Source organism: Schistocerca gregaria, chromosome 7 (assembly GCF_023897955.1).
Source record: "Schistocerca gregaria isolate iqSchGreg1 chromosome 7, iqSchGreg1.2, whole genome shotgun sequence".
NCBI lineage: Eukaryota > Metazoa > Arthropoda > Insecta > Orthoptera > Acrididae > Schistocerca > Schistocerca gregaria.
The window spans coordinates 264,114,061-264,126,515 of record NC_064926.1 but is presented as its reverse complement, the minus strand read 5'-3'; the positions used below and the strand labels follow the sequence as shown (position 1 = coordinate 264,126,515).

The 12,455-nt window shown below is 35.5% G+C and overlaps 1 protein-coding gene across 2 annotated transcripts in view; it reads left to right on the top strand.

The window, feature by feature from the left end:
• Nucleotides 1–12,455, top strand: part of LOC126282169 (teneurin-m) — a 1,262,550-nt gene that overhangs the window by 1,218,867 nt on the left and 31,228 nt on the right. For both annotated transcript variants that reach the window (XM_049981693.1, XM_049981694.1), the window contains 5 exons: nt 563–757; nt 2,279–2,488; nt 6,962–7,070; nt 11,167–11,393; nt 11,853–12,060. In XM_049981693.1, coding sequence (XP_049837650.1) covers nt 563–757; nt 2,279–2,488; nt 6,962–7,070; nt 11,167–11,393; nt 11,853–12,060 — 949 coding nt within the window. The remainder of the gene's footprint in view (nt 1–562; nt 758–2,278; nt 2,489–6,961; nt 7,071–11,166; nt 11,394–11,852; nt 12,061–12,455) is intronic.

Here is a 12,455-nt window from a genome sequence, read left to right as displayed (position 1 = left end):
TTAGTTGAAAATAAATAAATATGATCAGTTAAAAAAGGTAGTGATGCTTGTTTGCACCACCACCAACGTCAGTGCTCTAGGCACTCATTTTTTGTGGAACACAAGCAGCTTTCAAACATGTGCGTGATACATATAGCTTATTCAAAACTGCTGAAATATTCATCTGTGACCATTGCTTGCTTATCTTAAAAATTTCAGTTTAGGGTCCTCTATTACTTGTGTAATTAATAACACTAAAGATCTGGACACCCTAGAGATAACCAGTGGATGAAAGATGTCATGTTGTCTGGACATATGAAGATTTCACACACAACTTTTAGAATCCTTTCATAACATAAATCAGTTTATTTCGGTGGTCCTATGCTTTCTCTGTCAATGAGAGGGAATATAAATTTTGCTCTCTAGTTCAGCAGGTCAGTGTTATTCAGAATTATAGCACTGCAGCTTAAAATTTAACATATATTTATGAGTTCCCAACTACCTTGATAATTTTGTTTTATGTTTGTGGGGTATGCTATCCATCAAACACATTATTCTTATTAGTGAATATTTTCTATTTCAGGTGTTTGTCCTGTACTTTGCAGTCAACGAGGAGAATATATAAATGGAGAATGTCAGTGCAATCCAGGTTGGAAGGGAAAGGAATGTAGCTTAAGGCATGATGAATGTGAAGTACCAGACTGTAATGGACATGGTCATTGTGTCAATGGTAAATGTGCCTGTGTGCGTGGATACATGGGAAAATTCTGTGAGGAAGGTATGTCAGTTACAATAAGTTCAGTAAAGTTGCTTTATTAAATGATATATGAAACTATCTCTTGCATCAAATAGTCATAAACATTACTCTCACATTTTTTTGGACTGCAGTCATCGGACTTCAATATTTCATGATCCAAATAGTGTTGCCTTGCTGATTCATTTAGTGCCCACATTAAAATGATTCCTGTGATGCAATTGTCTGTGTTTTGGAACTGCTTTCTTTGTTTGAACTAACTGAATGTATTTCGCAGAAGCCACCTACAAGTAAAGAATGGTGCTCAGTTGTGTAACTCAGTTACTTCTCTCAGTTCCTAACGGACCATTTCACTACAGTCTATCTCCTAGAATGATATCACTGAACTATGTTGGCTATGTTCATAGCACATGATCAAATCCTGGATGTGGAGAGAACTTCCATTATGGAAATTTGAGGAGCAAGAAAAGGGCAGGATTACCAGTACATTTTCTGAGAATCAGATTATTCAACCAACATTGCTTTGGGTTAGATTGAAAAATTGGGATTAGATTGAAAAATTGTGTATAACATCTTAAAAAATTGGGTACAAAACACACCTCTAATGATGGACTATTAATAGTATGAGTAAATTCTGTATGGTGAAACTCACTTGACGTTTGAGACAAGTGGTTAGATGATACCACCATCATTCATTTCTGCGTTTTCTTCCATTTCTGTACTAAATTGTGGCAACAGAAACATATTAGATGTTGAATTAAGAAAGACCATGAAAACAAAGACAAGGGGAAAGTTAAAAAAAGAAAAAAAAGACATAGATCCGGAGAGAGAACTAGGTGAATGGTAAACTTTCTTCAGTGCATCATTTTCCTCTCATTAACATTAACTTGTCCATTGCCAGAGCAGGTATTGTGTACAACCAGATTCAACTTTACCTGCAATTCACACATATCTTGTTACATACTAACTTTATATAAAAGATCCAAGGGTTGGTGCTTAGGTGTGTTACTGACTACAGCCTTTGAATAACCTCCAGTTGATTTAATTAAATCTCCTCCCATCTCAGTGAGTACCCTTTTAACATTCTCTTAACCTTCACTACAAAATTGTAGGACTTCATGATTCTCCTAGATTCCTCCCATAATAGTCGTGAACATTTTGTAGATGATCTACATACAAAAGAAGAAATACTCTTTTACAGAATGTCTTCTGCAAGACTGCAGCACAGAATTATATCATCTCTCCTTTGAGTTCTTCTTTCCTACATGAATGCCACAAAATTTTGCAAATATGAACCTGTTTTCCTGTGTTCTTGATATCCACCCAATTATAACTCAAGTCCCTGATGATATACCATTTCTTTTGTGATGTTATCTTCCATATTCAGTTCTTATTTTATTGATGTAGCCCACTATTTTCTGTCTTCGCTTCTCCCCCATTTTACCTTCCAGGAGTGTGTACATTTCATTGGTAGAAACACTATAAAATCTTATAATTTACTCCACAGACTAGCAGATTTATTGCAATTAATTGTGTCTTTTTCAGTGGACTGCCCACACCCAACCTGCTCAGGACATGGCTTTTGTGCAGAGGGTGTGTGTATTTGCAAGAAAGGCTGGAAAGGAGCTGACTGCAGTCAGATGGACAATGATGCACTTCAGTGTCTGCCAGATTGTTCTGGGCATGGCAACTTTGACCTTGAGACCCAGACATGTAGCTGTGAACCAATGTGGTCTGGTGATGATTGTTCACGAGGTGAGACTACAGTTTTTCATTTATTTCCACAATTTCTTCACATAATTTTTCATGAAACAAGCTGAAGAGGTTTATTACGTAGTTCACGGTTACATGCAAATTGTTTACATGGTTCATAAGTGTACATGAAATCATACATTTGAGTTCTTTCAATGCTAACAGCAGTCATTCAGACCTCCAAAAGTATCAATGCTAAAATATTATGAAGTGAAGTGCAGATGATGTGACATAAGTGGACAGTTTGAAACAATATAAATTACTGATTTGCCAGGAAATCTATGATCATGTGTTACATGGGTATTATTCATTATTTAAATACAAGTTAGCACATTAGCACAGGATAGCAGCATATAATTTTTCCTAATTGTGCATATTACATTCGAAAAATGTCTTGAAAATTAATCCTTGTACACAAGATGTGTACTGCCAGAGATAAACCAACTGGTAGAGCCAATATGAAAGCATTTTGCAAACACTGACAGAACTTATGAGAGAATTATTGGAAGCTACACGAAGTTCTCAATGAAATGTTGAATTAGTTTAGAGAGTCAGTGTTTCAGGTTCAACTATACAATGATCTTACTGGCGCCATATCTATTATGTAAGGTGCATATGAGCAGGGGAGATAAGGATGTGTAAAGGGGCACAATTTTATTCTCCTATACCTTCATTTGTGGATTTAAGAGGGCAGATACATCTCAAAATCTTCAAAAAGTCAATATTTCATTTTTTTAAAATTTCTGTTATAGTTTTGAAGTTATTAACTAAATAATAAAGCTATGCCCTCCATCTGTCAGTCATAGCCACATACCCTGAGAGTAACTCTCTATTTTCCTTGAGTAAAATTTTGTGTGTCACAAAATTTCTCATATTGCTGTATACAGTTTTGAAACTATATTTCTCATACTTGTAGTCATCAGCTGGAAGCTAAATTCTCAAACCTGCAGCCACCTTGTGTGAAGTAAACTGTAAACATTTCCTTATGATTTTTAAACAGATCACATTTTTATATTATTCTTATTGCAAGGGTTACGAAAGGTAGAAAGATAAAAAAAATGATATGGCTTATGCAGAATAGATGGAAAGACGTGAACTAATTTTTTCACTTACCCATAGGGGTACCGCAGGTGCTATGAAGTGAAAAGAATGAAAAGTTTTTTCTACAATTGGAGATCGGGCGAGGTGCACAATATATTAATTATGCTGGTGATGGGTGATACCAAATCCTTCATGATTGTTTCTCAGTTAAAGCCTCATGGACTTAATAACCGGGACCGATGACCGTCGCAGTCTGGTCCGTTAAATCCCACAAACCAACCAACTTAATAACCCTATCACTAAACCGCACTGTGTTGGCCATGTCCAAAAGAGGATGGATGCACAGTTAAGAAAAATAAAGTTAGAGTAAAAAGCTCTCTGATGGAAAACCTCTATCTGGTAAAAAGTGACTGACATGCTGCCATAAGTACAATAACCTAATATTAAGGGAATGTAATTAAGGAAAATTCTGATTGTTTTATTAACATGACAGCAGCTATACATGGGCTAGGCTATATGATATTACAAACTGGCCGGGACCGGGGAAGGGGGGTGGGGGGTGGGGCACACATTGGTCTATTGATTATTTTGAAATGTGCCCCTTTTGGTACTAAAATATTTTTTACACATTCTAAGTTGAATTCTGAATGAATCATAAGTTGATTTTTGAGTGTGTGCATAGGGTCTGTGATGCTTCTGTCAGGGGAATCCTATCACATCAAGAAATAAAAAACTTTGCCACAGACAAAAGGGAACGGGATTATATGAACTCAGATGAATAAGCACGAACAGGTGAATACCAGTCACTGTTTGTTTACGTGGTTGGGTATGTGAATGATAAACACTGTTATAATTATTACCAAAATTCATAGAGTCAGAGTACCAGAGTGGAAATAAATGTCTAACAGGAATAACAGGTAAGAAAGATTACATATTATCTTCTAGGTGCAACCAAGGAAATGAAATTTTGGCAGAAAATTTTAGCCTGACCTTTACACTACTTCTCAGAATTGTGCAAAGAACACATTGTACGAACATGTAATAACACCAAACAGGTGAATAAACATGGGATAACTAAACCTGTGATTCTGGTACAGTTAGGGAAGTTAACTGGAGAATAAGTTTTGTCAATGGCAGGAGTAGTCACAGAATTAATGATGACAAAAGCAGGAGAAACAGGGATATCACACAAATCATATGGACAATTCGAAATTTATACAAAAGTACTACTACTACTACTACTACTACTACTACTACTACTACTACTACTTTTCGTTCTCATGCTTGAGAAACTGGAGTATATGACTGAAATGTGAAACTACTTCCCAACATAAAATTTTTTGCTTGTAGTAGGCCTAATAGGCCTTTGATATTGGTCCCTGTGAATTATATTCTTTCATGTTATTTATATAAATGAGGTAGATAATAAGAACATTTGTGCCAAAACAGTCTTGCTTATTTGGCTTGTATTACAATTGCTGCAATATTAGATAGGTCTATTTCGTTTTATCTAGCAGACAGTGACAAAATAGACGTAATCAAATTGAGAAACCACAAGTCTTGGGTATTATTCGTATTAACAGCTTTTTCCGTATTAGACAACAACATTTCAGTTTTCATGTAGCAACATGTTTTACAAGCTTTGATGAGGTAATAGATTCTTTTGCAGAAAGGAAAGCATGCTGTGTAAAGCTGTAGCAAGATTAGAAAGATAAGAATGCTGGGATCTAAGGATTGAAGAAATGCATATTGTCTTGCTTGTCTGTTGTCTTTACTGGTTTTATGTTTGCTATATAGACAATAAAGAGAGGAAATTTTCTGAAGAGTTCTTATGATCCCAGTCACAAATAATCCCACATAGTATTAGTTATGCTTCTTTTTAAGTGGGAGTAGATTATAGCTGTCTGACTGGGAGTAAAAGAGGCATCTCAGGACATTTTAATTTTCACTGTCCTGAATGTAGGTTTGATGGCTTCCATTACAAAATATACGTGTTTGAATTCCACAGAGTGAAATACAGTGATGTGATAGATAGAAGAATCCTGTTTGAAGAGACACGACACTGCACTTTGAGACACTTAAGACTATACAACATATATGTTTCGTATATCAAACTCTTCAAAATATGTGCATCACAAAATGAACATATTTTTGAAAAATCTTCTTTTTTTATATCCTATTTCAAACACTCAAGTGAGCGGGGGGTTCGCCTCTATCAAGTTTTAGTCCCGGTTCGTAAATATTGTAGATCCTCTGCTGATCACAAATGCTCTTCTGATTGCAACTTGATGCTTTATTTTTGTTCCACGGGAAATGAGGTGTGGTGTCTATATCAACGTGCCATGTCTGAAGGAACTGATATTAGCTATAGGCACAAAAATACTTTACCAGCTGCAGTGATTGAACCTATTGAGCCTGTGTTTAAAAATGTAGTTACCATGGAGCTCTTAAAAAGATGTGTTGGTGCCAATACACAAAATTTTAATGACTTACTGAACAGAAAAACTTACAAAGGTTGTCTCAAAGCTAGATTTTGTAGGAAAACAATTATTAAGATTGGTACTAATGATGCACTGATTACATTCAATGAAGACATGAAATGGAGACTGGATATAATTAAGTAATTGGGAACTGAACCTGGTAAGTTTTGTAAACTTGCATTGGATGAAATGGATATAGTGCAAATAAAGTCAGGAGAGAAAAGAAAGCTACAAACAATGAAAGAGGCAAGAAAAAGAAGGAGAATGTTCAGATAGGAAGACAGACCATTAGTCATCATTAGAAGGGACAAGCTACTCTGCTGGTGGTTTTTGATTTTTAACAGCAAAGGTATGAAAAATGCATTAGCAATGTTTTACACTCATTTCCCAGACTTCTTGATCTGTTTCCCTCATAACTCAAAAACTAAGTAACATAAATCTTTGAAATTTTTTTGGGGTATATTTGACTACATAATATCAACGGAATCAAGCAAAATCAGGTCACTCTAATGTTCATGATTTGAAGCACAATTCAAAATATCATTTATTTTATTATGTAATTAAAAGAGGTCTGTTTTGTAAGAACTTATTTCACCAATAAAGTAAACCAAAAACAACATTAAAAAGTTTAAAACTACTTTAAATATCAGGGTAATGATATAGTATGACTGTTGAAAGTTGCCATTTTGGAAATATTTAAAAGGGAGTACACATAGTTTATTTATGGTAGATTATATATTTATTCCACATAAGAAGACAACTATCAACTTTTATTCTTGTAGGTTTACTGTGGTAAGTAAAAAAAAAATATTGAACATTGACAAATTTTTGCTGTTTTAAGCTGTACTGCCCTCTCAACGTGAAAAGGGATAGCTGATACTGTTTCTGGCATGTGTTGTACTTTGGTTTGCGGAATATACATGTAAATATAAAATAAATTTTTATTTTGTTACAGAACTGTGTGATCTTGACTGTGGACCTCATGGCCACTGTGTGGGAGATTCCTGTATGTGCAATGCTGGATGGTCCGGGGAATATTGCAATCTAAAGCAGTGTGATCCGAGGTATGCATTTGAAATTCCATAAATAAATTCTGTTTGTAACACAAAAAATAACTCTGGTGTGACTTAATGTACTCATTCATTTTCATAATCAGCTCATCATTTCTTCTGGATGAAAGTTACAATGGTATTTATTGAAAATACAGATGGAAAAAATCAACACTCTGTGTCTTATTGTAAACTAATTAATTTAGTTCAAATTCTGTCATAAATTTTATATTTTCATTGTAGTAATATTACAGAGTCATTGTCAATTAAATTACATACTTATTCTATTATATCAAGAGCAACATGAGGTCTCATGTCTGCTACATTTGATGCAAAACTGATAGCACACTGAAATAATACCAGGTGTATATCATTCACAGAACTGAAGTCCCGCCTACCACAGGAAGATTTTGATATTTAGTATTTTAAACTGAGACTTAACATCATTTTGAGAATAATCAAATGAACTGTTTAAAAATTATTATTATCCCTTGATTAAATCAGAATGGTTTGTTGCATAAATATAATTCCTGTAAAAATGTAACAATAAGCTTTGTGCTTTCTGATAACAACAAAATTCTTGATCCATTGCCCCTTGAATCCCAGGACTTAACAGCCATCACCTTTGAGAGCCCAGTATGCATCTCATTTCTTGCTTGCAATTTAATCTGATTGCATTATTTTGATAATGCCCAGCACAAGCACATGTTTACAGTGTGGATTTGATGACGGGAATCTTTCTTCAAAGGAAATTTAGTAAGAAACTGTTGCATATATTACTCATCTCAGCATCTTTTCTCTACATTTTAGTACTCCTTCATAAATTAAATGGGAGCGATTTCATGTCACAACATCTTCTCTTCTTCTGTGATTGTTTCATCCTTTAAAATTAAATAGTTATTACCTTTATTCATCAAATTATTTTTATTATTATTGTTATTATTATCAACTAGTACTTTCCATTGCTGCAGAGAACATAAACACTTCTTTATGAAAATGTCTTTCTTATTACAAAGATGGATACAGACTCTAATCACACTCTTTTTAAAAGAACAATATTTCCTGCCACTCCAGATGGATAATGTTTTCCTTTGTAAAATACTGTGGGACTGTGTAAGTAAGAAAACAGACTGGTTTATTGTGGCTCAATCCTGAAGAATATCTCTACAATTGTTGTCGGTAAAGGATGTAAGTGGCATGTAAGCTAGTGTCCAGACACGCATATATCACATAGGAACCAAAATTGAGGTTATCAAAGCAAAAGCAGAACTGATGAACTCCATTTTCACACAGTGCTTTACAAAGGAAAATCCAAGAGTGCTGCTGCCCTATGTAATATTGGCATCACTGTAAAAATGAGTGCTACAGGATAGTAGTGTTAGTGGCACTGAGAAACAGCTGAATTGCTGAAATTGTAAAAGGTTACAGGGCTCAGTGGAATTCCTATCAGGTTCTATACAGAGCGTGCAACACAGTTAAAGGGTCACTTCTTTTATCCCTCTAATTGTCTGCCAGTATGATGCAGGAGTTTGTAAATTTGGCTCAAATATGTCTACAACCTTCCTTTGTAATGGTGAAAAAATGTGGTGCCCTGAATGGTGACACTTCAAACAGCAAGGCGTTGACACATGAGGAAAAAAGGCCAAGGTACATAGGTTCATGTGAGGTGTAAGATTTGTTATGATGTCACATTGGCACCAAACTTCACAATGATTATGCCTAATGCCACAGTGGACATAAGACACATTAGGATGGTTGTCACACTCCTCTTATCCATATTTCACCCCTTCTGCAACAGAGATCAGAACTGTGATGCTTAGCATTGAAATCTTACAGTTTTAGTATAGGTGGCTGAGGAAAACATTTCAGACACGTCACTGCTCAAAACTGACATGAATAGGCTCCTGGAGGTGGCATTAAGGGCATGAAACCACCCCTTCCCAAGGAGAACTTATTCCCACACATTTCTCCACTGAAAACAATACCATTGGAGTATAGTGTGACTACAATTTTTGCTTTGGTGTACAGTGTGGAGCCACTAAAGACCCTTCAAAACCACCTGAAGCAGCAAAGGCTGTGTATGTGTTTTCAGCCCTCCTGTTTCACGCATTCCTGTGGCGTAATCTGGGTTGTTCATTGTTGGCATGTGGATGAATAAAATGGCAAAGTGTCCCTCTAAGACCTGCCAGTTCAACAACACCCTCGGTGCCACCTGCACACCTTCATTGAGCACTTTAAAAATGTACCTGCACAGAGATTTTGACATCCATTCAGCTAAGTGGTGCTCTGCTGCTGCTCTAGTGCCTGAGGGTAGGCAATTGCTTTGGCATATCTTAGATTCTGCCCACCTGCAAGCAGGCAGTGTGTGGTATGCATACCAGATAAGACTAACAAGTGACAAAGAACTTATAGATCACAGCTTTGTTCATCCCTTGCACCATGCTTAAAAACATGGAACTGTCGGACACCAAGTATCTTACAAAAAAGTTACGAAGTTTCAAGAATCAGTGAGGAGTCTAGGAATATACTACAACCTCATATAAAGTGAAACCCAGCTTTTACACTTCAAAATAATGGTGTAAAATGCAGGAAAATCTAAAACATGGGAAATAGCGTTTTAAGCTATAAAAGTTATGCATAGGATACCCCCTTGCATTTTCACTCTTTATATATGATATTTGTACGTAACAGGCATCAAAAGACTTGTCAGAGACTCTTTTCTTATCTAATAAAGATTTACTATGTAATAGAGGTTTATTATCTAATAAAAACTACTGATGTAACTGGAATTGACAACTCTTTGGGAAGTAGCAACATTTGACTTACTTTCAGACATCATAATCGATGTTTTTGGAAAGCCTACAGCTATCATTCATTTTTTAAATAGTGAAATACTGCACTAGTTACATATTTTTTCACGCTTAAAGATGTGTTTTGAGAATTTTTCTCATTGTCGGGTGCTAATATGTACATAAATATTTTGTGTGGTTTTTGAATATGTGTTATTCTGCCTCTTGTGCACTGTAGTCATCTTTTTGAGATTATGGGGTACTGTGCCTCCTCAGTTATGTAGAAAAACACATACACACAAACTATCACTCACACTGTTTGTGTAACATCACAAAACATAAAATGAAAATACTGCACCTGACAACGAGAATAAATTCTCGAAACACATTTTGCTCAGCATGAAAAAAATTCTTAACTGGCATTGTGATTAAACTAAAAACATTTGAGCAATGCAAAGTGAATAACAGTGTCAACTAGGGCTACAAGATGCTGAACATCGAAACACGCTAAATATGGTTCGACAAATGTGTCACGATGACCTCAACAGTGCATTTGCACGGTAGAGAGTTTGGAAATTGTTATGAATGGTCATGATATCTTTATTTAAACGAACCTAGTTACTCCCATTGGCCATCACACCAAGTAGTGCTTGGCAGCGGCAGGAGATATGGAATGAATTGTTCCAACTTTGATATGTTTACCGGGTCAAATCTGCAGAGTAGAGTGCCCTGGTGTCAAGAAACTTAACCATGTAATATTTGTAAACACCACTGGGTGGCCAATATCATGCCAATGTCATTGTTTCTCTTGACAAATATTTTTTGTAATGCGTAAATCGTGGGAAAATTATAAATATGTTTATGCAAAATCGGGTGCAAATTAACATTGCGGACATAGAAAATTTGATAGGAACAATAACATATGTCTTAAATGGTGGGGAAGCGTTAATTCCAGAAACATAAAAGTGGGTTTATACTGTATATTACTCTCGTAAGGACAACAAAGACGATTAGACTACTTACAGTGTGCCTAGCTTCATACTTGGCATACGATCTCAGATTTCTATCCAACTATCTTGAACTAGTTTTTTGTACTTTCAGTAAATTATACCAGATAATTGTGCAGAAAATTATGCGCAGTTTCTTCTCCATCTGACACTTCTGTTCTGTTTCAACTTATGTCATCACACAAACTGCAATTAAAAATTAATTTTCATGGTGATATGAAAGCTGTTAATGATTAACTGTTGTACAAGATATATTAGTTATTATTGGACTTAAAAATTAAACATTCCATTGTTAACATGAAGTTCTGTTTTTAGGTGTAATGAACATGGTCAATGCAAGAATGGCACATGCCTCTGTGTGACGGGGTGGAATGGTCGTCACTGTACTTTGGAAGGATGTCCAAACAGCTGCAGTGCTCATGGACAGTGTCGTGTAAATGGTGATGGTGCCTGGGAATGTCGCTGTCATGATGGCTGGGATGGACATGATTGCAGTGTACCACTGGAACAAAGTTGCAATGACAATCGGGATAATGACAGAGGTCAGTAAAATTATTGTAATGAGTAAATTATTTGGGACTATAGTTCTGCAGTAAATAAATGTGGAAAAAGAGGATGACTGACACTAAACAAACGTAACTGCACATCATAAGCTAAGTAATGTGATGTACGTCTATGATAATAAGTTTGATATTTGAATCTCTACCTCTTTTTGAGTAAATTAAAAAGAAGAAAAGGGTATGCGGGAAAGACTAATGATAATTAAATCCAACAACTTATAATTTAATTTGTTAGTTTCCTTCAAATTTCTTTGACTGTTGTCTAATTACATGGTTTCTACATAACGTCCCCATTTATTTTTTTTTATTTTTATTTTTTTCTCGTGTCTCTTCATATGTTGAAGAATGTAGTGTTTAATGACAGTAATTCTATTGAATGCAGCATACTCTTTGCTCTGTCTGGCAAGTCATAAGGAATGATTAATAACAAATTTTATTTAGATGGCCTGGTGGACTGTGAAGATCCAGAATGTTGCACAAATCACATTTGTCGCAGTAGCCAGTTGTGTGTGATGTCACCAAAGCCTATTGATATTCTGCTGCGCAAACAGCCTCCAGCTATAACCGCTTCATTTTTTGAGCGAATGAAGTTCCTCATTGAGGAAGGAAGCCTACAGAATTATGCTCGTCAGGAATCATTCAATGAAAGGTAGGACAATTGTAACCATTCAATTCATGTTTTGTGTTACATGCTTCTTTTCAAACAATAGTCAAGTGATAAACATGTCCTTATTGTGTGTTCTTCTTCTGTGACCCTTTACTTGAACTTGATGCTCACCAGTTTTTACATCTGCTTTGTTGTGCCCATTGTGAAATTACCGATCCTGTTTTGTATGTTAGTATATGTCTATCTGTTCTTGTGTGAGAGAGGAGATATGTGTGTATGTGTCACAGAACTGACAGCACTGATTTTGTTTCTTATTTTTAAAGAAAACTGTGTTTCAGTGCCATTGTTTTAATGTGGCACTAAAAAACTATTAGTGACAGTTAAGATTTCCTATTTAACAGTGATCAGGAGTTGTGATTTCACATTTGTTGTGATGA